The sequence below is a fragment of the Labrus bergylta genome, chromosome 13 (assembly GCF_963930695.1).
Source record: "Labrus bergylta chromosome 13, fLabBer1.1, whole genome shotgun sequence".
Classification (NCBI taxonomy): domain Eukaryota; kingdom Metazoa; phylum Chordata; class Actinopteri; order Labriformes; family Labridae; genus Labrus; species Labrus bergylta.
The window spans coordinates 24992901-25020838 of record NC_089207.1 but is presented as its reverse complement, the minus strand read 5'-3'; the positions used below and the strand labels follow the sequence as shown (position 1 = coordinate 25020838).

Here is a 27938-nt window from a genome sequence, read left to right as displayed (position 1 = left end):
AATGATGTATGATAGACTACATATAGTAAGTTTTTTAAAATGCAGCTTACAAACAACACATCTATGATGTATGTTAATCCAGATGGATCATTTGAAACTCATCTTGTAAAGTTGAGGAGAGCGATAACAGTCATTTTCACGACAACTCTTCAGGACTCAACCTACTTACTGTAACAGTCCTCCTGCATGTCTGCGTCTCATTTGCTGGGGCGAGAAAATAATTCTTCCATGGTTTTCTGTAACTAAACTACGTGCTCTGAATATACATTTTACTTATTTGATTTCATATCTTTTTCTGCTTCCCACTAGCAGCCTCGAAAACAACTCACTCTTACCTGTGGAAGGACAGGGACGTATGGTCTAGCTCTGGATATTTTGACTCCTCACCCTTATTTGCCACTTGATAAAACCAGTTTGATGTGCCCCCCCCCCCCCCCACACACACACACACATGCGCAGACACACATTTTTAAGGGCAATCTGTAAATTAATTTCACATTGTTTAAGCTTTGATTGAACTGTTTGTACTCCTAGAACCAGCATTCAACTGGTGGACATATTCCTCTGACATCACACCTTTTACAATGCTGATCAATGTCTTTTACAAGGCTCCTATAAGGTAGTAAATGTGCTAATGGATTCGTAGATTACCAAGATTACATTTAGAAACCTTGGAGCCCAGCAGGATATTAACAGGGTTTGAGCCTTCCATCCTGATTGTGATGCCAGAGGAATGGCCACCACAGGAATAAAGAAACCTGACCCTGCTGGAATATCAGAGGGTAAATCAATAGTTAGCTTTGGTGAAAAACATAACGGTAAACCATTGCACCATGAGTGCAAACAAATAAGCACTTGAAGCAGTCTTGGCTGTTCATACTGTTTGAGGCCAGAGGCCACGCTTTGTGAATCTTGCCTGGAACAGAAGCAATAAGGCATCGTTGGTGGCAGCAATGCCTCTAAACCCAGTCGACTGGCACACTCACACTCACCTCAGTTACTCTCTGTTGCTACCCAGAAAAGTAAGTCCAACATGTTTTCAGATACACATATAGGATGAATAATTATTTGGCATTTAAAGTAATTGAGATGAATGAAGCTCCTTTTATTAATCCTAAAATGTCTGGAGCGCTGAGGCTGAGATTGATAAACCATGGATGTCAGTTTTGCTTTATGAGACTGCAGACCTCAAGCCAGATAGATGAGGTCTGTCATTTCCCATTGAAAGACACTAAATCACTGTAGCTTAATGATGAAAATGACCTAAGCTCCATTGTTGCACCTAAAATTGAAGTCCGCCCACACTCTTTCAATCCTGTGATCCTCATCCGTTACCCATGCGCTGCACCTTTAAGACTATGGAGCGCCATGGGATTCTTTCCAAATTTAGTGGTTTTAAGGTAAAACACCTCTTTAGTCATTGGTCTCTATCCCGTGTTCGTTTCTGTCTCATTACAGAGAGCTGGTGGCAGCTATTAAGCAGACCATCCATCACCGCCCAGGAATAGGGTCTAAAAGGTTAACGGGAACGGATTTTCTGGAAATGGAAAAAATTCTAGTGATGAATGGCACAAGCTTACTGGAATTCACCTTTGTAGTAATGACCAGTATTTATCATGTAAAAAAATATCCTGATTTGGGCATGGGTTGGGTGCTTTTTCTTACAGGCTGGACCACTTGAGGACGACTCTGGTTCTTACAAAATATCACAGCAATACATTAGCCTGTCTCTTTATTATAGCCACAGCAGCCACAGCGTGGAGATGTTCCAACAGTATAGGGAGGGGAGGTATTGTAAATCTATTACATAATCTATAGCAGTGGGATAATGTAACAGCCTTGTATATTAACAAGCCTTATAGGTTCAAGTGCTTCACAGAGTGCAGCTCCACATACTTTTGAAATAAGACTGTGGATGAATGGTGTGCTTGTGTATGCTCACATGGACAATGTGCACATGAATGCTGCTAAGGCAGTTGCAGATTCCCTCTTTTTTTTGTCTGCTGATTCTTTCCGAGTGTGCCCAGCATGCAGGCTGCAGCAGTGCCAAGCATCCGGCTGGATGATTTATCTCAGAATACTCCTTGATTAAGGGAAAGTAAAGCAGCCTGCTCTTGGCTCACTAATTGCCTTGATAACACGTTCAAGCAGTTATTTAGTGGGAATATTTCTGGGGGATATGGACCTCTGAGAGACAACAACAATAATGACTATTAAGTCGGAGAGAGGCTGCTCAGAGTTGTTTTGCTGCAGTGTTGCAGAATTTAACATTTACCCTTCTTAATATTTGCACTCAACGACCCTCCCTTGCATTCAGCTAACTTTACAGAACGCTGTCTGCGCTGTTATCATACAGAGACATGACTCCAAACTCTTGATAATGAAATCTGTGTTTTGGTATTTTTTTTTTACAGAAGTGTATAAAATCGACAGTAGCATCATCTAAGTGTTAGAGGTGAGATCCTGCCATAGCAATAAAAAGTCTTATGAAGACACAAACATTTATGTGTGATGTGCATCTTGTAAACAAGCTCTTCGAGTGAAGTTGTGAAACTCAAGCACACTTGCAGTGCCATGTCAATCCTCTTATGAACAAACAAACAAAAAAAAAAAGCGCCACTAAGTGTGCTTACAGTTTGTTTTTTCCTGCTGTTGAAACTTCACAACACCTGCATGATTGTGAAAGACAAGTACAACAAGCAGATGACGTACATACAGAAATCAACATTATGCAATACATCATTGCAGATGGTTTAGGAAAAGAGTTCAAAGAGCTTAGAAACTTTTTTTTGTGTGTGAGAGCAGCAAATCAAGCCAAGTCAGTTTCTGAAAATACATAGGACGGTGAAACTGGAGGGTGGAAACAGCCATGAGACAAGTTCTGTCTTCTTCCCAGTGGCAAATATTTGTATTTGTGTGACGCTTGTGAGAACATCTCCTCGATACTATGCTGTCTCAGGTTACTTAGGAATTGTGCTCCTGCCCTGTCAATCATACAAAATGGTGCAGTAGGCAGGGCCTTGCCTGAGCTTTCCCACCGTCCCGGGTGGAGTCTCTCTATGACAATGACTGGCCGTTGAGGCATTCCCGCCGCAAGCACTGCGCCGGCTTCCACCAGTCCCCGTTGTGGCAGCGGCATATGGTGCAGTCGTCCACCTTCACTTCAATCCCAGCTGGGATGATCGTCGTTCCAGCGAAGCAATTTGGACCTGCCGCATGGGAAGGGGGAGGGGATAGACAAGAAAAGAAAAGGAGTCAGAGCGACAAGAAATGGATGTGGCCCTCTTGAGAGCGTCTCTTTTTTTTTGTTGGGGTGGTGGAGTGATGCAGAGAGCTGCAGGGAGTTAGGGGGAGTCAGAGCAGACGTACAGATCTTTTCACGGGCATGCACCGATGGGCTTGTTTTTGCAACACTAAAGCGCTTTTGTTAGTCTCCCCTTCTCCCTCGACATGGAGCGCTTTGCATCCTAATGCGCCGCGAGCAGAGGAGCCTGCCAGGCGCTGGCTTGGCAGTACAGAGAGGCTGGAGTACAGAGAGAGAAATCTGCTTTGAGAGGCAGTTGGGAGGATGGTGTTAATCACTTCAGTCTGTAAGAAAAGGCCAAAGAACTCCTCAGCAATTCCTTACATGGCTTCTTACACACACACAAACACACATAGACATAGTGACTTCAAAAACAGTAAGGAACTTAGATTCATTTTGACATCTGAGATATCCTTAAAAAAGCTGAAGGATGTTTTTGTTTCTATCCCCTTTTTCGCTGATAAGACTCGAATCATTCTCAAACGTTTTGGATTGTGTACCACTGGCACAATTCCCTGCTCATGTATTTGATAATCTTAGCAGATATAGACGGATTAGGCTGGGTACATCTAAGGATTCTGTTCTCGAGGAAGCCAAAGACAGTTCTACCTTTGTGGGAAATGCAACACATTTATTATTGGTAAATAGCAGGAGAAAGTGTCTAATCGAATTTGTTTCACTTGCTGGGGGCTGATTTTAGGCAGTGCATCTCTCCCTCTACTTCTGGATACAGAGAAGAGCCAGAAGAATTCACTCCAATTTTAATCATTTAAAGGAAGCAATCAGGAGCTCAATTGGTGTGACGGTGACTTTGGATAGCGCTCGGCATTCAGCTCTGTTAAGCTCTGTATTCAAGAGTCCTCTACGAGTAGTCATAAAAAACTCATATGTCTCATAACTCTTGAAGACACTGTAGCTTTCATGGATAATATTCATGGACATCTAAGTGTCCCATGGAATATGATTTAGTGCTGGCTAACTCAATGATAGCAATGGCTGAATAGGGTTAGTGGACCTGAAGTGTCTAATAAAACCTGCAACATTTTGGGACACGGGCCAGCTACAGTACGTGCACATACACACAATTATTCAACTTAGATACAGTAAATGCCTTTATGACACAGTAGGACAAACACAGATGTAATAAATATAATAAATGATGGCTTAGTTTCATTAACCTGCTTTGGTTTCAGCGTCCTGCTATTGTGCATGCTCATTCACTGCCACACTGTCATGGCTCACTGGGATCATTATTAATGTTGTTTGTAACACCTATGCCTTCTCTGCCCTGCCTAGTCAAAATATCTGTTCTGCGCAGTCTATCTGAGCTTCCTGTTTGGAGGCTTATATTATTATTAGCAGCAGCTCTACTTCTCGGCCTTTGTTTTTTGTAGTTTACCCAAGTTGTCACCATCAAATTTGCATGAAAAAAAACTGAGCTTTTTTCATGAACATCTCTGGAGCCGCATTAATTCCGTCTCCTGAAGGTAGTTTTGTGTGAAACACGAGCTCGATAGGCCTTTCATTTCACAGTAGACATTTTGACTTGTCAAAGTCAGAAAAACAGATTTAGGGTCGTGGAACAATATTAAACATCAACTTATTGTCAGTGTTGATGTTGTTAGAAGCACTTGTTTTTTTTCCTCTGTTATATTCACAGTGGAAAAAAAATCCTGTGCATATAATAGTAATGGAATTGAGCTTGTATACTACACCGCATGTCACATCTATTCCCACACTGATGCAGGCGGAGGTTGCTATGTAAAGTGACCATCAGAAATAACTAATCCCATTCATACACATTCTTACGCCGCCATCAAAGCAGCGAAAGCAACGTGGGGTTAAGAGTCTTGCCCATGGACACATCAGACATGTGGCTGCAGGAGCTGGGGGTCAAACCCCCAACCTTCCAGTCTACAGACGACGACTCTACCACTGTCACACAGCCGCTCTCACATGAGCTATGCTGGCCTGTGGTTTAATATCTGATCTGTGAATGGACTATGGATCATTTGGGTGTGTGTGTGTGTGTGTGTGTGTTTGTGTGAATGCCTATGTGTGTTTGTGTGTGCGTAGGAGTGAATCCAATCGAAGGACAAACAAATGTCAGATGGTTCAGTTTCTGCTTGCTTTTAGTGGTTGTATAGAACTTTGCATTCGGTACTACACTATAACCCTGACAGAGGGAAAACGTCAGGTAATTGAAGAGACACTCAGAGAGAGACAGAGACAGAGAGACAGAGAGAGACAGAGAGAGAGAGAGAGAGAGAAAGAGAGAGAGAGAGAGAGAGAGAGACGCAAAACTGTATTCCGCTTTAATCATTTTCCACATGCCTCTCCCCTGTTGATTTCGAGTGACTATTGTTAATCCTCTGATTAATAAATTCAATTAAATCGCTTTGTTTGTGATGACGCGTCCTTCATGGTCATTAAAACAAGAAGCCTATGATCAAATCTCATCCTCACCCACCGCCTATGGATTCAACAAGTGTGCCCTCAACTGTTGGTTTATACACAGTTATCAAGGGATGGGGCTCAAATTTGGCATTGTATCTACCTTCTAGCTTGTATTTTGAAACCAGAAGTGATCACATATTGATGAGAGGATGGATACATTTCTATCCTGGTTGACCATTCACATATGTAGCACCTTGCCAATAACAGGTGGCCTCAACTTGCTTCCCTTTAACATTAAATTGAACCATAATGTCATGATTTGGTCTTTTTTAGTTTTGTTTTTCAGTGTTTAGTGTTTCTTTATGTTCTAGTGTGTTTTGTTCATTCTTGAGTTCTGTGTGTCTTCAGTGTTTCATGTATGTATTTTGTAGTTGTCCTCAGTGTTTCTTGTCTTGTGTTCATTCCTTCCTCTGTGTGTTTCCCTCCATTGTGATTGCCCTCATTGTCTTCACCTGTGTCGTTAGTCTCAGTGTTTCTTCCCTTCTGTGTCAGTTCATTGTAGGTGTTTGTCGGTTTTGTTAGTTGCATGTCATTTTACCTGTGGCTCCTTCTCTTGTTGGATTTTTTGGAAGTAAGTTTTTGTTTGCCTTTTGTTTAAAGAATAAATAGTTTTAGTGAATCCTGCATCTGGGTCCTCCTCTTCGTTTTCGCGATCCGTGACACATAATCCACAAAAAAAGACATCATACGACATCGAAAAAGACTTCAAACTACCTATTGAGACTATAAACTCATTAAGGGAGCATTTACTGAGTGAATTAATTCACTGAAAAGAAGGGTAATCTTCTGAGCTTGTTCAATTTAATAAGGTTTATTTTTGCAACTCCCTGCTTTAAGACACTCTCCCATTGGCGTCACTCTTTACATCTATATCCTTATATAGTCTATGATTTAAATTCAGGTAAAGGTGTATGATTGGAAGAACACTGAACGGGCATGCTGACACTTCCTATATTTGAAAGAGGATTGACTTGTAAGATCTTTACCTCGCCTGTTCATTTTTTCCCATGGTATAATTTTGTCCATAATTTATAGGTTAAAAAATAAGGTAAAATTAGATGACCCATATAAATGTAGCCATTGGCTGCCTACAATCCTTCTTTCTTGCCCCAGCATAGATGAGTCCAATGCTCTATACGGACCTGATAAAAGCCCTTTGATCTGAGCTTAGAGGAGACATTGAGAGTGCTTGCCAAGTCTTAACGCTCATTGATCTGCCTCTGGACCGCTGGCACAGGTTACAGGACAAACTCAGTGGAGGTTGATGAGGGAAGAGAGTGACTGGTGACACTGCCAAGTGTGATTGTTTATAGCCAGATAGATTTGAAGCCACAAGGACACAGTTTGAGCTACCGGTCTGTTTTCCAAGGACACGCTGTCACCTGTCGAGCCTGTGATCGATTCATGGCCAATAAAACTCACTGAAGACAGAAAATGTTTGTCCTGTGTCATAACTGTCTCGGCACATCATACTTTAACTGAACACAGCTTAAGGAGTGAATGCATATGAGGTCTCATTACACTCTATTTGGTTCAAGTACGCTTGTTCTTGCCTACAGGTAAGATATGCTTCCATACAAACTTACCTGCCAAAAACATCTTTTTTTCCAACAAAACCTGCAGCTCTTCCACAGAATATGTCATTCTGAATATGTGACCCGAGTGGAGACAGCTTTATGACACTGCTACTCTATGATATGTCTGTTAAAACGCCACAATGACAGGCTTCAAACAGATAAGACCTGGCAGATCCGTACATCCTTTAATCCTATCACAAAACACAGTACATTCTCAGAGTGCTTCTCATTACCATTTTCCTCAGGACAATTATATAATTACATATATTCCCTGATGAATGTACAGTATATAACTCAAGATAAAGATTAGAGCTGCATCACGCAGACTTAATGAATGTGGAGCTCGGAGATAAGCACTAAGAACGACTGAATGCTCCTTTGTCCTCTCCTTCTCTCTGCTGCTGTGTTCAGGGTGAAACACTAAGCAGCAGACAAGCCAAAACATCTACTAATAATGAAAAGTCTTGACAAAGAGTTAGCGGCAATAAGCATTGACATGATCATTTTTAGGTCAATAAAATTCTACGAATCAAGGTTACTACAAGGATAAATTTAGTTTTTTTTTTTTTTAGTAAATTTAGTTTAATCTTCTATTGATTACTCTGACTGGCTACGGTGGCTAGGCTAACCTTTTTCGTTCTGCTACAAATTTTCTGGTATCATTGGAAACGAAATGTATGAAACAATTTTACTGTCGTCATGGAGGTACATTAACACATTCAAAAGCCTACATGAAAAAAGGACAATATAAACATGTGAAAGCATTTAAAAACTTCATGACTATGGTCATTCAGTATGCATTTTTTTGGGTCCACCTCAGTATACTGAACATTTCAGTACGGATACTAACTTGCGGGTTTCATACAGTATAGATCGGATGTGTGCTTTCAGGAAATGAATTGTATTTTACCACCCACAATGCAGTGCGAAATTAAACATAAATTGCCACTTCACGTCCGCCTCCAAATCAAAACAAACGAGCGTGGATTAATTGAATCAATTTTTAATCTAGAGTTAAAGTCCCGACTGAAATCACTACTTAATTAACAACAGAAAAAATAACAAATATCTACATTATTATAAAACCTTTCTCCCTCTATTTAAATAATGATTTCACTATTTAAATGCGTCTTTATTGGTTTATTTTATTTTATATTCTGTATATTACTGTCTTTCATTTGTACGTTTCTTTATGTACTGTATGTTATTTAGTTATTAATCTGTCTTTTACTTGATTTACATTGTGATATTGTTTTTTGTTTACCTGACTGTATATGCGCATTACTCTTCTTGAATAAAGCTAAACAAAAAAAACTAAAAAATGGGTGACGTAAATGCCGCCACTTCCATACTGAATGAATCAGACGAGGTAGGAACAAATATCTGCCTACTGTACGCGCCTACTGAATAGTAGGTACTAACAGTATACAGCACGGATAGTAGGTACTGCCTACTGACAGATTGAGTAGATACTTGGCAATTCGGATACAGCCCTCACCAGCAGACCTATATAGCCGATCAGTGTGCTGCAGGTGGAAGAAAATGAATGAGGTGAACCAAAGTCATGCAACAACAAAGGGGCTTGTTTTTAATTTTTTAGTGTACATTTACCCGGACGTTGTTTTTTAGATCGTTTTTTCTTAAAATGAGCAAATTAAGTGGAGCCAACGTACCCGTCTGCTACAATGTACAGCCTAGCTTCTGTGCCTGCACTCCTGCCGCTTCCTCAAGAGAGGGGCTGAGCTGACCTATTTCTCTGGTCGCTAATATACTTACAAGTACCTCGTACAACCCCACCTCAAAACTACCTAACTATAGAATTTAAACAACCCATAACACAATGACTGGGTTCATCCAGATCTCTTAACTGTACTGTAACAGTGTAAATACAGTGCTGAGACACTTCCTTCCTACACTGTAGAGTTAGTCTTCAGACGAAACAGCCCCTTAACTGTGACGCTACGTCTAATGTGAGAAACCCAAAAGATACACACTGATCCAATTTCCATGTGCTTCTTCTTGTCCAGAAGAATTACACTTGGGTAAAATTAGTAAAAAATTAGCATAAGCTCTAAAATACACACAATGTGTTTTGTATAAATGTTCCACCCCAATGAGCATTAATCATCCCTTTTTATAAGAAATTAATTGTTTTATTTTTCAGATTTCTCACTTTTTGGCCACCCCTATCTGTATACTCTATGAAAACGTATTAGTTACTGTTAGCATGCTAACAGGTTAGGCAAAAAAGATGAACATGGTACAATCATACCTTATCAACATCACCATGTAGGCATTGTAATTGTGACTATGTTAGCATTAAGCTAAAAGCACCGCTCTCTCATGTGCCATTAGAAGGGCTGTAGACTCTACCACCACACAGATTTGTGTTAAATGAGAGAAAACTTTAACTCAAAATGACAATGTCACAGTACCCTGCAGCATTAGTTGTGGAGTTAAACCAACCCTACAACCACCGTACAAAACGATGAAACGTTACTGTCTGTGTGTCTAGTATAATAATGAGTCCCTGTTGAGAAAAGGTGGTGCTCAAAATACAGTGACATTTCAAAAGGGTTGGGCACATTTCACATTATGATTTGAGTTTGTTGCAGCAGGAAAAAGAAGAGACAAAATGTCTTACTGTCTTCCACTAATTGCACATCAAACTGGAGCCCATAAGTAAATGTCTTCCTCTCATATCACCCTGTCCTTTGGCCAGAAATGAGAGCTAAACAGCATTCTTCATTGTCCTCTCAGCCATCTACTCCTATAGAGATTTATCTGCCTGCCAGAGCCTGACCATGCACCCTTGGGGAGTCTAGAAACGGCAGGCCTACCCTGAAATGCCAACGGTGTCACTGTGTCCTGTCAGCCTAGATTAGCGCTCTCCTAGCAGCTTCCCCAGCCTTGTTAGAGTGGGTGTTTGTGTGCTCGTGCATGTATGTGTGGGATATAAAAGGAGGAGAAAAAAAAGCAAGGGGGATGAAGAAGAAATGGGTGGAAGTGTGAAAGAAAGTTGTGTTGAAACAGCCACTTAGCATCTGCCTCAAACTAAATTCCTCTCTTCACATTTATAGGTCAGCCTCTGCTTGGAAGGAAAATTAAAAATATAAACATTCTTTCAGAATGAATACTCATGATGACTCTATTTGCGCCATTACAGCGTTCATAATGAGAAGACGGAAGGCAAAGACGAGGCACATGATTATGATAGTGGATGTTTTTGTTTGTTTGCTTCACATTTAGGCTTAGAAAAACGATGGCGCTTTTTAAAAACTTACATTCCAGGCCGGTAAAACCCGAGAATGCAACATTCTGTTGTTACAGCATTTAATATTTCCCACAGGAACTATTTGCTGTTGTTCATTCAAGCTGAGATCACATTGCAGAAGGGCAGTTACTGTACTTAAGTCATAAAGCTCCATCTCTCCCTCAGGATTGATGCTGGCAAAGGGAAATCTCCCACCTCGCCTTGTAAATAGCCAATGAACCATTGGAATCCTATAATTCTAATTTAGGGATTGGCTGTGTGTGACAAGGGCGTCAGGGCACTAGGAGATAAAAGGCTCTCCGAGGACCCATTAGTCCCTCCTACCATGCCTTTAATCAATGGGCTAATGTTTACTCTGCTTAGTGTGTCATTTATAATTAAAACTAGTCCTGCTCATTAGTGTCCAACAGGCCCAAGGTAATAATTTTAATTCATAAAACATCCATTACATCCTCATCCTCTAAAGGCGCGGCCATCAAATGGCGATACTGCAGATAAACTTGCCCGTCATCGGTTTAATGAAAATTTAATGACTTCTGAGGAGGATGTGCGTGGAATTTGAAGAAGAGACAGTGTTTACCGTTTTTACAGATGGGGCAGCATTGCTCCGGCTCGTACACGGGGTTCACACACTCTGGGACGGCGCAGTCGGACACCACGCAGTGCACCTCATTATTTGGTTCGCAGCGGCACCATTCACAGGGTGACGGCTGTGGGCAGAGAGGGGAAGAGGAATCAGGAATCTGGGTTAGATGAGTCACTAGGTTTCACCTTGTGTGTACTGCTGAACAGCCTGTCTCATATAAGCATTTTTATTTATTTTTGCTGCCTTTTCCATATTTAATGTAGTCCCCATTATATGCATCTCACACTGTCTTAATAAACAGAGACAAGTTAATAAATTATGTACAGAGCTGCATTAGGTTTCTTGCATTTTAACAAACAGAGCTTGCGGTTGACTTTGAATGAAATCACTAGAAATGACCAATAAGGGAGATTATCAAACATGGTGTTCATGATATTTAGTATTTCTCTGCATTCGGCTGCCTGCAGGAAACAGTTCACAGGCTTTATCTTACCACCTCTGCAACATGTAAATCAGAGCTGTGCAGCTCTCTGTGCCGCTGCCTCTTACTTGACTCTATCTTTACAAAGTCTCTTGACCGTAAAATGAACTGTAATGCAATTACATGGAGTGGAAAAATACAAACTGTTACCGAATCACGAAAGGTCAGCTGTTCATCATATTACATTTTCTTACTGCTCATCACAGTGAACACTCTGTAGAGAGAGGCCTGTTTGAACCGGGCATGATCTATCAGAGGCTCTGCGCTTTGTGCTAACCTTAGAGGGTACAAATGGTTCATATTTTATAACAGCATTGCAGTTTACATTCAACAAAGTATTGATTTTATGAAGGGTTAGGCAGGTCAGTGTATGTGTATGTGGCGAGCAGCATCTGCAGCTCGACAAAATGGTTCAGATGAGTCATAATGAGCCGGCTGAGTAATCCCTTTCAATGATTCAGAGTCCATAACTTTCCCAAAACGCAGCTGTCAATATGTTGAAGCAAATCAATTTATATTCAACACCAGCTACTTGGTGCGCCAACTTTGACTTGTTGAGGTGACTAACAGTGTTTATTGCCTTTCCAGAGTGGTATAGGCACTCTATACATTTTAAAGGAATATTGCAACATTATTGGAAATACAGCTTTAATACTGTGGGGTTATTGAGTAGGTTGAGTCCCACCTTTATGGTAATATTGTTGTGGGCAGTAGCCTGTTAGCAAAACTGAGCATAAAACAGGAAACAGGGAAAGAACTAGGGTGGCTCTGCTAAAGCTTACAAATTAACAAGACATCTCTTGTTGGTTAAGCAGTTGGCAAACCAGTTGAGTCTCAAGGAAGTTACTGTGCCCGACCAGTATTTGATACAAAACATCAACTCAACTTTATTTATATAGTACTTTACACACAACACAGTAGATCCAAAGTGCTGAACAGCTCAGATAGGGAAAAAAACAAAGATTAAGAAAGTAACAGACAAAAACAACAAAAATCAAAATGAAAGAACAACAATTATGTCCAGTGTAACACAAAACTTACACTATGGATCCTTGAGCCTGATGGGTTTTTGAAAATTGAAGGCAATTGAGTAGAAATATGTTTTGAGGTGAGTCTTAAAGAGGACATATTAAACCCCTTTTCCACCTTTTCAAACAGTCTCCTGTGCTGTGCCTTTGTCAAAACAGGACACATTTTGTGGGCTGGGAGACACTCAGGTTACCCAAATATATGTTCAAAACCACTGTCAAAGTGGATTTTTCACAATATGTCCCCTTTAAATACCAATAGTGGGTGAGAGACAGATGTTGGGAGGTAAAGAGCTCCACAATTTTGGTCCAGCAACAGAAAAGGCATGATCCCCAAAACACCAAGGGGCAAGTCCATTTAACACCATGAACAGAGTCAACAGTATTTTAAAATCACTCCTCAGCTTGACTGGTAGCCATTGTAAGGAGGCAAGAATTGGAGGTGGATCGGAGCTGCATGAAGCTTAATTTTACAACCTGATTTATTTGTTTGTCGAATTATAGTGCTTAATCAAATATAACGCCAAGATTTTTGAACTGAGATTTAACGGACTTGGAAAAAAAAACCCTGCTATAAAATAGTTAATAAGGGTTTTAGATTTTGTCTGGCTTCATCTAAAATAATAAAGATAAAAAGTGCACTTTAGGGGTGCTAAGTAGTAGATTTTGTAAACTTCAGACAGAGGCTGGGTAAAGCTTTTTCCACTCGATCTAGTGTAATACACACAATGAGAAGTGGTATCAAAAATATTCATCCATGACTTTGTAAGAAAGCAACTGAGACTATGTCCCCAAACATTCCTATAAAAGCTGAATTTTGTGCTTTGTAGACATCTTTATTACATTTTGCAAATCAACCTTTAAAACTGCATTAGCTCCAGCAAATATATTACCGCCTACAACAACAACAACAACAACAGCAGCAGCAGCAGCTACTCTATTCATAATCCAGTTTTGCGCAGAGATAAGTGAATGGGCTGTGGTAAATCTGGACGCTTTAATGTGACTTTTATCAGCAAGCTTTGCCAGGATGCATTAAGAGCCACAAAATGGGAAGTGAGCCTCGTATTTTTACTGGAATTTATTGCGGTCTTGATGCACTAGAGCCATAAAATTAAATATTAGCAACATTGAGAGATGGAGGGGAGGGAACAGTAGGGCAGCAAATTCACCACACACATTCTCTGATTGTGGGCTCACTAGAACGATCTCTATCTGAGCGAGCTCTACAAAATCATGTTGAAATGAAAATGTTCAAGGATCAGAGCTGAAGAAATTCAGACACAACCCTAAAAACAGCTTCCCTTCCTATTTTTCCGCTTTCCTTTTCCTGAGGTAGAACATTAATAAAACTGTCTCAGCTGATTCCATTTTCTCTGATATGTCAAAAAAAGCTGTCAGTGGGATTAAAAATAAGGATGTTCACCCGTCTATCAGATGTGACGTTTATGAAGGGAGACAAACGTATTAATATATTCGTTAAACATCACGACTCCTTGCAGGGAATGAACGAGTGTTGCAACAGTTACCGACTCTCTGTTTGTGGAAACGTCTACAACTTGTTTGTATTCTGGTATTAGAAGCCGTGTTCCTTATATCTGCCTCAAATGACTTCCACTCAGAGTGATGTTAATGATGATTGATTTTGTTTGCTCGTTCATTGCGTCTGCTGCATATATTAGATCTGCTTCTCCCTGATGTGAGACACATCTCAAGGCCTTTTCTCTTTCTAGTGAAACTGCACTGACATGATAAGAGCTTCTTTAAACACACATACAGTATATCCCACCTGAACATCTAACAACGCTATTCTCGCCTTATTAGAAATTCCTGTCAGAAATTCCCTGCATATCTTTCTATTCCATATAGCAGTGGTCTGCATGGCGAAGATATTTCTCTTTCGCAGAGTTACACATCCACTTCTGTTGTGTTATCCGCCCCTGTGTCAGTTGGAGCGCACACACACCCAAAATGCACCAATTACACAACACGATGTTGTCTCATACATATGGAACATGGACCCCATTTTGTCAACCTGACAAGCTTAACCTGTGGAGGCTGGCAAGGTGGGATTATAGGGTCCACGCCTGACACATCAAATAAGGCTTCATGATGTCATGGTTGACTATCAGCTCTCCCTTCTGGGTTTTTCATACAACAGGAAATATGACGACTTGTCTTGGGGATTGGTAATTAAATATTTAAAGCTTGCTTAGCTTTGTTACCCCATGAGATTTCCAGGTCGACTGGAGACGAAGTACATTAACCTTGGGTAACATATAAAAGCAATTACATTTTAAATTGACACTTCCAGCAGCAGAAAAAGCCAGGTTCAGTCAGGATTATGTGAGGTAATAACAAATATGGCTCATCGGGGGATTGGAGCAACAGTGTGTTGCAATAATGAGCTTCATATTTAATGTTTATTATTGACTTTAAATAGAGGTGCACACTCATATCAACAGCATACATGCACACTAATATATCTGTGAAGATTATATGGAATTCCAGTTCTTTATTTCTTCAAATGAATCCTACAGTATATCCTTGTTTCAGATGCCTATATAAGGACTGAACCCCTTTTTGAGAGCCTTTTTAAGTAAGCCTAATTACTGCAAAAGAAGTTTTCAAATTCATTTAAACACCTTGTATAACTCCCAATCACAATCTGCCCTGCACACGTTTATCCCACCAATCATTAATACAACATGAAGACTTTAAACCAAGATGCTTGTGTCTCTTTAAATTAGAGCCCAACCAATGTTGGCAGATAATACAGAGCCAATATGGGCCTATTACAGATATATCAATATTGGCATGACTGTTTTCTGGTACTTACTGATATTAAAACTTATTTTAAAGAAAGAAAAAAATAAGTTAGTGATCATAGATTTTCCAGCAGAGTGTGCTTTGACTCCATAGCTAACAATACCATCAGCATTATCTGAAGCACATGCAGCAGTACATCAATCAATCTTTATTTGTATAGCACCAATTCACTTTTACCAGCACTTTACAAAAGAGCAGGTAAAAGACCTTACTCTTTGTTAAACTAAGCAACATTTGGCAAAGTTGCATTGGCAAGGATGGACATTCTTTAAGAGGCAGAAACATCAATCAGAATTAGACTCATGTTGAAAAAAACCATCTGCTGAAACTGTTGAGCTTGGGAAGTGGGATAAAGGGAGATGCAGGAAGGAAGATAGAGACAAGCAGAGCAACAACAACAATGACTAAGATAGATTTATAACTACAATGTCAGTAACAATGGTCAAAGTATGTGTAGTATTAGCAGTAACAACTAAGTATGATAACAGACTGATCAGTCTAATATTGTGCTAGTGGTCCAAATAGAATTGGTTGACACAGAATAATAAAGTGTTTTTTTTTTAAGATATTCCCCTCCAGATTTGGCTAAATCCTATAGTCTCAGAAATCCATATAAGTCTTTCTTTGATATAATTTTGCACTCATTGAAGGAGCAAATAGCACTAAAGGCTATTACTGCTTCCCCTGTTAGCAACAGGCTAACAGGGGAAGGGGGGGAATAACATTCCTCTAATCTCATTTCAGGTAAAAGCACAGCACATCGTGAGTCCTCTTTAGCAGCCAGTCAAAAGGTTAATTGGAACGGTTCGGATCAAATTTGAATTAATATTTGATCAACTGTCAATCATACAGCAATTGCATAACTCCAAAGCATAAAAATGGGATCAATGAGAAGCAGTCTAACTTCAATCTGCATGCAGCATTTTGCTTTTCCGCCACAAGGCATGCTACTATCTTTAGCGGAGAGCTAAAGATCATTATACATCATATAGCATTTTTTTAAGTACACATTACTGTTATAGGAATACATCTGCTTGTATCTGTTCTTCTCTCAAAAAGTACTTGCAGGTAAACAGGAGGAATACGTTGGAATTCAACTCAACATAAAAGCTGCCATATATCATTTGTGTGGTTTGAGGCGATGCAATCAATGTTTTGTAATAAATGTGAGCCAGGGACAATAAAACCACATGGCTCACATTCTGTGTTTCTCTTTGGCAGTGCTTTCATTCAAACTGTGCGTCGTCATCTCACAGATATCACTTCAGCCCTGAAAAAATGTCATTTGAAAAAGAGAACCACTTCATGCAGCCATGCCAAAATGCTTAATTCCTAAATGTATTCTGTGGCACCTGATGTTTTCAGGGCGTCCTTTTCCCCCGTGGAGAGTATCAGTCATGCCTCACAAAAGAAAAAAAACGGAGCACTTCATGGCACCACATTTAGGCGTGCATCCAGAAGTGTCGTTGTCTCCTGGATGTCCCTGACTTGTTGTTATGAAAGTAAATCGGCTGTTATGCTTTTCATTCCCACACTGAGACAAATGGAGACAGTGAAACAATAAAAAAAGTATAATGACCTTTGGTGGGGAAAAAATGGTCATGTGTAATACTCTGAGGCAGGAGAGCAGGGTCACAGGAATCCCACCCATGCAGGTTAATAGGAGTGATGGGGAATGGGTTGACAGGCAAACTGCATGCCCCTGTTGTCCAAGTCAAAACAATATTGAACCGCTGGTTGAGGAAAACAGAGGTGAGGAGGGGGCAGGGTGTGCTAAAAACTCACTACTACTTGTGTGCAGGGGTAGAGTGCAGGAAAGTTAAAACCTGAAAATTGACTGTTTCCTAATTGTTTGCATTCAATTATTTCCTTCTAATTCAGTCCGTTGTCACCTCAGGAAAAATTGGACAGGAAAATCAATTTGAGCAATCATATTTACAGCTTTTACCACTCTTTTGTCTCATAGGTGTCAGCGCTGAAAAACACAGTCACTAATTACTGTTGTGTGTGATGTGTAGGCAGCTCCTCGTGTGTGTGTGTGCATGCTGTTTTAAATTGAATGTTGTTATAGTCAGTACAGGTGCTTTCACAGGATGTTTCCATAATTATGATGCATCGAGCTCTTCAAGGACTAGTCATATTGACAGAACAATTAAGAGTCAAAAGAAACACTAACTTCCCCATCATTTGCATCCGTTTTAAGTGCAGAGAGGTAAAAAGCATTACACCTCTCTTAGAAAGTATGATTACTTAGAGGTTTGTTGTTACTGCACCAGAGATTAGAAGCCTGTTTGTGTCATTGGGATGTCAAAGAACGGTTAGTACAAATGAAGTTTCATGGCTGTATGTCTTTGTTATATTACTTGAAAATTAATCAATTAACATTCTTGCCTTCAAATTCATCTAAGTAGTCTGAATATGTAAGTGTGCCTTTATCACTGAAAAAAGTTTGAAGCCCTCTACCCTTTTTCTGACTCTGCATCCTTAGAGGGGATGGCAGGAAGCATGGACGGGATTGTTCACATTTGAGTTCACATCCCAGCCCTAGCCTGGTGATCTGGGATCTGAACTCACCCTATAACTCCTGGCTCTTGATTGCAGCTGCGCTGAGGCCTGAGGCGCGCCGGCGGCCATGCTGGGGGGACTGGTCCCTTCCTCATCTGACGGGGAACCCTGTAGGTAAAACACCTACTTAGGTTGAGTGGCAGGACTCTCTCACGGGGGAACAGAACAAATGAGTAGAGAATAAACCCACTGTAACTACATCTACATTATCGACTTTATTTAACAGTGCATACTATGTGAGTAAAGGTTCATTCTAAGGTGAATAATTGAATTTTTTAGTGAGGTTGCTGATACATGAGTTATACCAGCGTAAGATTCAACAAATGACATGCTGACAATGCACTGCAGTCAGCTGCTTTGTGTTGAATAATTGCCCAATCTTACTCAAATGACAATGACTGCACACTGCTTCTACATAGGGCTAGCTCATGGAAGCAGGCAAAGGACAAATATTCTTTACTTAAATCAAAGTACAGACTCTTAAGTAAAAAATACTGTGTTAAAAGACAACCTCTTCTTCACTGATTTGTCTCCTATACTGAAGTATTAGGACAAAAGTGCAGGCTTAAATGAACCCAGTATTTAAATAGACAGTAAAAATTATCCCTTTAACAATGTGAAGGACATTTTTACTTTTTTGTGCAATACTAAACTCTTAAGACAATTAAACCAAAAAAATAACTTTAAATAAAACATAAAAAAAACCAATTTCCTTAAACTACTGAACATCAAATTTGCGTCAAGTTGGATGGGGAATGTCTTGATGTTCAGAATCTGTGTTGTTGGTAATGTTTGCCATTTAACCTTAAATACCTCTTTAAAGTTTCCTTACTTCACTTCTGTCATGTGTACTGATGGATACACTGATGAATCATCTTTTCTATTGGCTCAATTCTCCTCAAATTGGGTTGAAAACTGGTCTTGACATTCGGAAGGTGGCACGCAATGCAATGCAAAAAATCACTAATTTCTCTCATATGCATTTTAGTTAAAGCAACATTATGTAGAATTCAGATTGGTGTGGTTTGGCGCCCACCGAAGGTCTCTGAGTGCGACTGACACTTTCATAAAACACAGTTTGTTGACATAGCGAGCTCGACATAGTCTGAGCTTACTGTTTTGCCAAGCTCTCACCAACGTGTAAAAAAGCATGTTATGATATTGACTCTAGTCCAGCTTCTTGCTGGGTCACTCTCTCTTTTTCTCTTAAGCTTCATCCATCACCGTCCTCTTCTGTCTTAGCCTCAGTTATTGTATCAAACAGAGATACCGAGATGGGCTAAAATAAGCTTCTTTTTACCATACACTGTTTCTCTGTGGAAATGGGATACACCCAATTCTCCTTGCTGAAAGGTATTGTAATTAAATTAACTTAGAAACTACAATTTTTATTTTTGGGGATTTTTGTGTCTTTAAAGGAGAGATAGGACAGTGGATAGAGTTGGAAATCAGGGAGAGAGAGAGAGTAGGGAATGACATGCGGGAAAGGAGCCACAGGTGGGACTCGATCCTGGGCCGCCCGCCTAGAGGACCATTGCCTCCATACATGGGGCGTGCGCACTAACCACTGTGCCACCAGCGCCCCTGAAACTACTATTTTAAGTTAGAAAAGTTACACATTTTTGTCTTAGAGCAATTGAGAGTAACTCAATTTTGTGCCAATTTTGGCAGTTTCTGTGTACAGTGTGTATAGAATTCTCTACCAAAAGATCACCTTCTCCTTTGTTTTAACAACACAATGTACTACTAGCTGTGATCATTGCTGGGAAAAATGTTTGCAAATGCTTCTTTGATCTGAGTGCTGCAAATTGCTTCATTAGAACCACTACTGCTTGTGGAGGTTACAGTCATTAAAAGCACCTATTTAGAATTAGGCAATCTTCTAGCTGATGGCTCGTCTTCATTTCGTTGGTCAATGAGAGGCATTAGTTTTAAATTGAGTCTGATTTAGAAACAGCTAAAAAACTCCTCACAGGTAAGTAGAGTGTATATACAATATGTTTGTGTTTAATTGTAGGATGAAGAGCCAAAATTCCGACAACAAAAACTCAAGTTAAGCACAGATATTTGAAGTATTTGTACTTTTACATTGTAACTTCACACCTCTATTAATGACCTATCCCATGACAAAGTGTTCCAGCATTAACAACCCAAAGAATTCATAAAGGTCTTTCGATGCTAAGTTGTGTTCATCAGCATCAGTTATTTCAACAAACTTCAACATCCCAGAATCTCTAAAGGATAGCTCTCTGTGCCTCTGCCAGCTTCCGCACCATCATCAGCTTGTGAATATAAAGCCAACGTCTGCACAATGTTGCACTTCCCCAAAAAAGGAAATGCCAATGAGGCCGACATCAAAGGTTAACCTGTCGGCATCTCTAAACAGGGGTCTGTGTACGAGATCCTGACAGTCTTTGACTTCCTTGAACGCCACAGGGATCCGAAGCTTTCATGTCGTCACTGAAAACTCGACCTTCAAACAGGATGTGGACAGAGACTTTAGACTTTATACTTATGCGGCCTAAGACAAAGGAAGGGGGATCATGGTGCATCAGAAATGCCCACTCTTTTTCTGTCGAGTCATTTTAACTCAGATGATCAATACGCACAAATGAATGTTTTTTTTTCTCCCTCAAGTGTGAAGAATTGTCCTTCCAGGCCCTGCAGCCAAGGTCAGCATGAGGTGGAGCTGCACTATTGATGGACTTGATCTCACATCAAACCGTGCGGCTTATGCACTCACTGCGGCCCTTAAAGCTGTGGCCTTGCATCCCAATGCAGGACTGAGCCTGATGTTGTCTGACGTGCTCACACACCAATCAGTACAGATTAAGTACATGGGTTTCAAATGGGTTGATCCCACATACCCCTTATTAGCAGAAACACGATGTTCCTTTCATCCTAACGTACCAGTGCATAAGGTATGCTTTACTAACTGTCAATGCCTTGATTATTTCTTTCTTAATCATCTAATCAATTAATGCAACACATTTCAGATTTTCCATAAGCCCTCGTAACATCCTCTTAAGGCTTTTTTGTCAAATGATAAGATAAAAATATGATAGATAGATTGCAATATTGTAAAAGGAGAGGGAGAAATGGGACTTGCTGGGAGCATTTTTGCTAAGTATATGTCTAAAAGTACGAATTGTCAATTGACAATTAAGTTGATCAATTACTTGTTTCATCCCTCAGGGTCCCTGTTAGAGGTTCTGAAATCATTGCTAAGAATGCAACAATGCGTCCACTGTGATTTAACTCCCCACTCATTTGGCTGAATATACATTTGTCAGGGAAAATAAAAAATAAAAACAATGGACAAAAGGTCTTACAGTGACATCTGAGGATAAAAAATATTGATAAACGGTAGCAGAATTGTTAATAATGGCCCTTGTCTCCATTTTATGTAACCTTGCTCAGTGTGCAGCCCCCCTGCTTGTTTCAATTAGTTTCAGTGTCATGACATGCTAATATTCACAGGTGCAACATGTTCCAACATCCCCCTGCAGACGTTTCTTTGCCGTGCCTTGAAGTCATTATGAAACCAGACCTGAACAAACATGCTACAGATACTAAAATATTCTGCTTCTTCATGGCAGGTAAAGAGAAGTGACAATCACCAAACACTCACTGGATCCTCATAATTACTAACTTAGTAACAATGTAGTTTGATTGTTATACACAATATACTGCAGTGCATCTTCAGTAAGTGTAAATTAAACATTGATAAATCAAAAAATAAAACCTATGGCAGTCAAAACTGCAGACAGACAGTGAAAATGTCCACATGCTGCAAATTCCATTCAGATGAAGCTCCCAATAAGAGGTCTGAGTTTGTAATCATGCATTAACAGCAGTTTTAAGTTTTAATACTAACAAAAATGGTCAAGTTTAAGGTCCTCTCATACAAGTTGTAGTTAGCTGTTACATATTTGATATTTAACCAGAATAATGATCTTTGCCTTGCTTTAAAACAGTGGTTCTCAACTGGTCTAGCCTCAGGACCTTCCACTTACTCCTTATTGAGAAATCATGAACCACATTTTGGATATTTTTCAACCAATGAGATTCATTTCATGAAATATAGAGCCGTTTGGACCTCAGATGGTCCAAAACATTTTACAGAACAAAACTTATTTTAAAAAGAGCTTCATACTGGTAGATTATTTGACACAATTATTTTCCCCAGGAACACATTGGCGACCCACTTTAATGTCCAGACCCATCAGTTGAGAACCATTGCTTTAAAGCTTCACTTCAACATAAATATGCTCTAAAGTGGGTCAAATGTAATATTGTGATGTGGAAGGGGTCACTTCATGTGACACACCCACATGTAATAATCATAGATGTCGCTCCATTTAGCTTTGTGTAACATTTTAGCACCTTTCAGCCTATTGCTTTGGTTTAACTGTCCACAATGTTAATGGTTTGGTTTACTGTCATTCTCGAGTCATCGTGTTTCAACCTGCATTCGGCAGCAGCAAATACAGAAAAGCTTCATGAAACAATGGTTATACTACGTAAGCAACACCAAACAGCAGACTGACATAGTTAACAATTATTTGTTGAATGTAGAGAGTTTAAAATTAAAATGCAACTGTCTCACTCAAGGAATTAAATAGACAATAGATGAGTGTGAATGTTGGACTGAAGTGTTCTGATTCACAATTATGAATGGTTAAATGATAATGCTGGACCTGCTTGCTAACACATTCACCATTACAGATTCACACAGTGATAATATGTCTGGTTTGTATTTAGTTCTGGTACTCTAAGGTGGTTAAAAAAAAAAATCTTTAAATCTGCTTTAACTGAATCATTGGCACAAAGACCAACAGGCCAGTATAAGTTACGACTCATTTTGGCAGTTTCCAGTCGTAAAAACTTGGCTTTGATTAACCAATCAAAGCCAAGTTTTTACTACTGGAGAAATAACCCCTGAATGTAATATCTGATACTTTCAGAAAATATGTAAACTGAGGGCACACGTTTGTTCTTATGAACCATTTTTAATGTGGCAGTAATCATATAAGTCTTATAAGTTTTGTTGGGTATTTATTAAGCTGACCGTATGTCAATATTTCGGAAGAGGATTTGCATGAAAATGTGCAGAATCTTTTGGTTCTGAATGAATCTTACTTAACAAACAATTATTTAGTGTTCCTTTACTTTATGTTGGCTGCACAAAATGCAGGATTGATGAGAAATCTGCATGTTTTCTTCACCTGATGGGATTCATCATTCTCAAAAATACATAGGCCATGTAGGATAAGTAAAATAAAGTGTTCAAATCTCCAGATGAAATATATGATGGATCATCACAGGTCTAACTCCAGGTCTGTTGACTTGTCTCAAATGTTAGGCAACCTATTCAAACCCAACTTGAGTCCAATATTCTCATAATTCAAGTAATTTCAGCGCTGAATGTAGTGAAGACTTTAGTTTGATATTTATACCATTTTCCAAACACTAGTGTAAAGGGTGAGCTAAATCTAACTGCTTTCAAATACATATTTCAACATTAACAAGAATCTAACCCATGGAGCTATATCATTTCTTAGTTCCATTGTGTCATATTATATCTCAATCACTAACAGCCCCAATCCACTTGTGATGAATTTGAATGAGGAGGGGGTTCCTCATGGGCAGCAACAGTTTAAACACAGACCGTAGTTGTCATGCTGGAAGTGTCATTTCGAATCAGACGGCGCTGTTATGCTCTACAACAACCGCTGAGACGCTGGTTTGATGGGTAAAAAACAGTGTTCCCTTTGCAGGCGACGCAGGGAATCTGAATCTGCCTGCAATGACTCTGTGTCATGTCCATGAATAAGGGCATTAAAATATAGTTATAGCATCTGTCAGTTTTTAGAGATGCTGGCTGAATGTTCAGTTGATGGTTCGGGGAGGGGGGATGACATCACCCTGGGAGGCAGCCATGTTTGTGCCCTTGGCCAATAAACATATTTATGATACTTCTCTAGAATGCCAAGGACTGAGATATACTCCTATCATCCAAACCCAAACCCACCATGGGTCAAAACAACAAAACAGGGTGTAGGTGTTTGATTTCCTGTACTTAATATTCCTTAAGGCTGCTCTCTGTTCCCATGACACTCTTGTTATTAGCTTGTAAACATTGTCAGGTTTGAAACAACCGAATCTCCCAGACAGACTACCTTGTAAGATGGTTGCTTTAGTGGCACCCAGACTTTGTCTTACTATACATGCCTAGAAGCAACAAACTCATGAACATAAGTTGAGTTTTGACGTGATTTAAAGGTGTATAAATTGGACATTGTGCCTTTAAAAAATCACTCAGGGTCATGGTAAATATTTATAGAACATATTGACAATGTGAAAGGCACATTTTATTGAATCTTAGTATGCATCTAACCCAAGTGTTTCAATACACATGTAAAACATTGAGAGTTTGAGAATTAAAGAAAAAGCATCATCCAGGTTGGAAACAGATATCTTACCTTGAATTCCTCCAGGATTTTGTATGTTTTCCCTCTGTACTCGCAAAAGTTTTTAACCTCCTTGCACTCGGGGCAGCACCCATTGTGCTCCACTTTGGTGCACTTGGGGTGCAGTTTGGGGCACTCGGGCTGGTCGCACACGGGCCCGTCCTCCGTGCACTCGCACGGACAGTTCGAGTGTCCCGGGTAGAAGCGCTCCCCGAGTTTGTACACGAAGCCACTGTCGTCCACGCATCCTTTCCCCCGGTAGTCATCGAACACGATGTTTTCACTGGCCGTCCGCTCAGCCTCGTCCGCGGCGTAATCCTCGGGGTTACCCACCGAGGCCGGGCGCACGGCGCTCGGGGCAAGCAGAAGGACGCAGGCGGCCGAGAGGAGGAGAGGGCCCATCCTTCCCATCCTTCGCCGCGGCATCGATACCCACATTCAACGAAAGTGTGTGTATGTCATCCCTAAGCTCCTGGTATCCTCTCCGGATCCGTCCTGCGCTTCAATTACCATCACCATAGTCATCTTCACACGACGAAAGGGCTGTGGAGAAAATAAGAGATGATATGACGGATGATGATTTACAATTGCTGTTCTGATACACCCTTTGGCCACTAAATCTCACATTTAAAATAATTCTATTTTGGCTCTGGCTTGTGTATAGTCAATCCTCCTGCTGCCATCATTTAGATAAAAAAATCAAGTTTCATCAAAATATATCTACAAAGACAAATGGGAGTCAACAGGCGAATGCCAATATTCCTGAAGAAAACAAAAACCTGTATTAACATGGAAAGAGAGCAGTCTGTGTTTTCTTCTGATGTGTTCTGTGTTGGTGGTGGTTTGGGGGTGTTCAGGTTCGGATTATTCCCTTTGTGCAAACATTCAAACGTTTAACAACAGATGAAAAGGTTAAAACAAGCGCTACATGAGGTGGGTGGAGTGGGTTCAATACAGTATTCTTCTAATTCAACAAAACCAAACACCTAAGCTATATTTGCGCAATTTCAAACTCTATGAGAGCGAGCAGAGACAACAGGTAGCTATTAGTCCCATTTCATTCTCCATGGAGCCATTAAACACACACATTACTGCTCCAACATTTGACTTGCAGTGACTCTTACTAAACATGAAATGTAACATACACATTTCCGAATCCTAAATGCGCAATGATTGAACCCCTCCAAAAAAAAAAAACGCATCTGTCCTTCCGGGGACAAGCACGGAGCAGAATTCAGGCAGCTGGACATAAATATTTCTCCTTGACTCGGAATTGTTTTGTTTTTTATCAACTGAAATACCAGTGACAAGAGGGATGCATAGCCTATAATTGAAAGGGCAAACTCACCGCGTTGAAAACTGCTCGATATCCACTTATTGCGTATCCAGAGAGTCCAACACACCGAGTTCTATAGCAGATTAAAGATATACAGTCGTCTAGCCTACAATGGGAACTTCACTTTATCCAGCGGGTAAATTCACCAGACTCCAGCAGACACTATAATCCTCCCTCTCGGTCGTGATGGTGGCTTTAAAAGCTAATAAACATCAGCCTTTTGCTGATATGGTTCCCCCTTTCCAGTGCGGAGAAAAATGAAATCCACATAGAAGTAGGTCTGCTTCATGGTTATCCTCCTCGGACTCACCTTTTTTTTTCTGAGACAATATCACAGTTTACGTCCAAAGGCATGCAGTATTTTGACAGAGAGACTGAGAAAAAACAGTAAAAGAAAAAAATCCTCTACATCGTTCCTTGAGAATCCGGAATCAATTTATTTCCAAACGACGCAGGTGAACATCAGAAAGCGGCAGCCAGTCTAGTTGCACATACGTGCGTATACATCCAGCGGTTGCGTGACAATAAATGGAAATTCGGGTGAGTAGAAGTTAAAGAGTATAAAAAATCAAACCAATCGGGACTGAAGTCAGGCATTATCTGAATTTCAGTTTTTCAGCAGAGGTCGCATTCATCATCAGCAGAGAAGGAAGCGCTCCGACTTCCAGCACCTTGGAGAGCGACTGTCTTCCTGCGTCCTGCACTGAGCACAGCAAAGCAAAGCAGAGCACAGCACCCACCGCCCCCCCCTCCCTCCCTCCCTCCCTCTGTCACCCACAGACACAACACCACTCACATCCCACGATCCGAGGACAACTCCGACTGCGTTTCTTTTGAATGGTCCGGCAAGAGTTAAAGGGCTAAAATGGAGTCAAAGTAAGTGGTCAGTATTCAGCGACGTTCCTGAAGGAGCTGCCGAGGAGGTGAGGCGAGATCGGTCAAATGTGTGTGAGTGCCTTTTTGTGTCAGTGTTTGTGTCATGTGCGTGTGTCTGTGTGTGTCTATCCGCATGTGTGCCTGTGCGTGCCAGAGTGTCTTCACACATGACCTGCAGCATGTTTCCTGACTCACTCACTATTTGCAGCACAGTTTTACAGAGACCCATTTGTATTCTACAATGCAAGGCAAAAAAAAAAAAAAAAAGGGAGTCTGACTCCTCAGCCCCTACAACAACAGAAAAATACAACGTGGCTTTGCAGAGGTAGAGTAGCAGCTTTGTTTTACAGATGGTAGCCCGTAGGGGCCACTGCCTGACTACATTCAGTTTGAGAACAGATGACTGAGTGAGACCCCAAAGACTTTCCCTTAATTAGCTTTTCCCATGAGGAATCACGCACATCTTATCAACTGCAACCTTAAGGCCCGTCTTGTTCTAATATGAATATGTGTTCATGGCCTTTATCTGATTAATGATTCAAACCTGCTGTTTTATTGGGGCTCCTTTACTTGAAGCACCTGTCTCTCCCCAAGGTACCACAGTCTGAAACTCACCTTTATACAGTCTTACAGATCTACACCTGCTGCAAACAGGATCCGTCATGGAAACGCTGGTAACACTGGATACACTCTCATTGATGAAATGCATTTACATATTTGGTCATGACATGAATTCTTTTTCCTGCACCATTTCCTAATAGACAAAAAATACCTTTAAAAGAAATAAAAGATATAAAAGATACCAGTCTCTATATAGTATATGATACTGTGGTAACTTCATCATTTGACAATAACAAACAACAATAAAGCGGCAACCTCCGTTACTGAAAAGGGAAGCCAAATGCAGAGGTGCAAAATCCTGCAGTTCATTGAGTGTCTGCTTGAGGCTGGATCCAGGAACACGGGAGGTCACGGACAGGCAAAAAAGCCAGTTTTTACAGTAGAAATAAAGCCTGGTACAAAAAATGAAATAGGTCTGATAAGTTATTATCATCATGGGCACAGACTGTGCGGGGGTGATTCTTTTTTAAACGGCTCTGTTTTGATTTTGAAAACAATAGGTGTTATCCATAGTTAGGCGCGTAGCTGACA

The 27938-nt window shown here is 40.4% G+C and overlaps 1 protein-coding gene across 2 annotated transcripts; it reads right to left on the bottom strand.

Moving 5' to 3' along the window:
- Nucleotides 1-423: 423 nt before the first annotated feature.
- Nucleotides 424-26649, bottom strand: vwc2l (von Willebrand factor C domain containing 2 like). 2 transcript variants are annotated; one of them, XM_065962212.1, is made up of 5 exons: nt 25923-26649; nt 24587-25117; nt 18111-18209; nt 11193-11322; nt 424-3209 (listed from the first exon to the last, which is right to left on the bottom strand). In XM_065962212.1, exons 2-5 carry the CDS (start codon nt 25010-25012, stop codon nt 3058-3060), a joined length of 807 nt encoding a protein of 268 aa, XP_065818284.1. In that variant the 5' UTR covers nt 25013-25117; nt 25923-26649; the 3' UTR covers nt 424-3057. The 2 variants fall into 2 exon arrangements, with proteins under 2 accessions (XP_065818284.1, XP_020491317.1); XM_020635661.2 differs by lacking the exon at nt 18111-18209 and having other exon boundaries at nt 25923-26641.
- Nucleotides 26650-27938: the final 1289 nt, after the last annotated feature.

Bases quoted from the DNA above. Each gene is read 5' to 3' on its own strand.
- vwc2l (XM_065962212.1), bottom strand. From the start codon at position 25,012: ATGTGGGTATCGATGCCGCGGCGAAGGATGGGAAGGATGGGCCCTCTC. The intron at 18,210-24,586 runs GTAAGATATCTG...TTTTACCTACAG, and splicing joins AAATCCTGGAGGAATTCAAG to GGTTCCCCGTCAGATGAGGA. The intron at 3,210-11,192 runs GTAAACACTGTC...CCCATGCGGCAG, and splicing joins CTGCCCCATCTGTAAAAACG to GTCCAAATTGCTTCGCTGGA.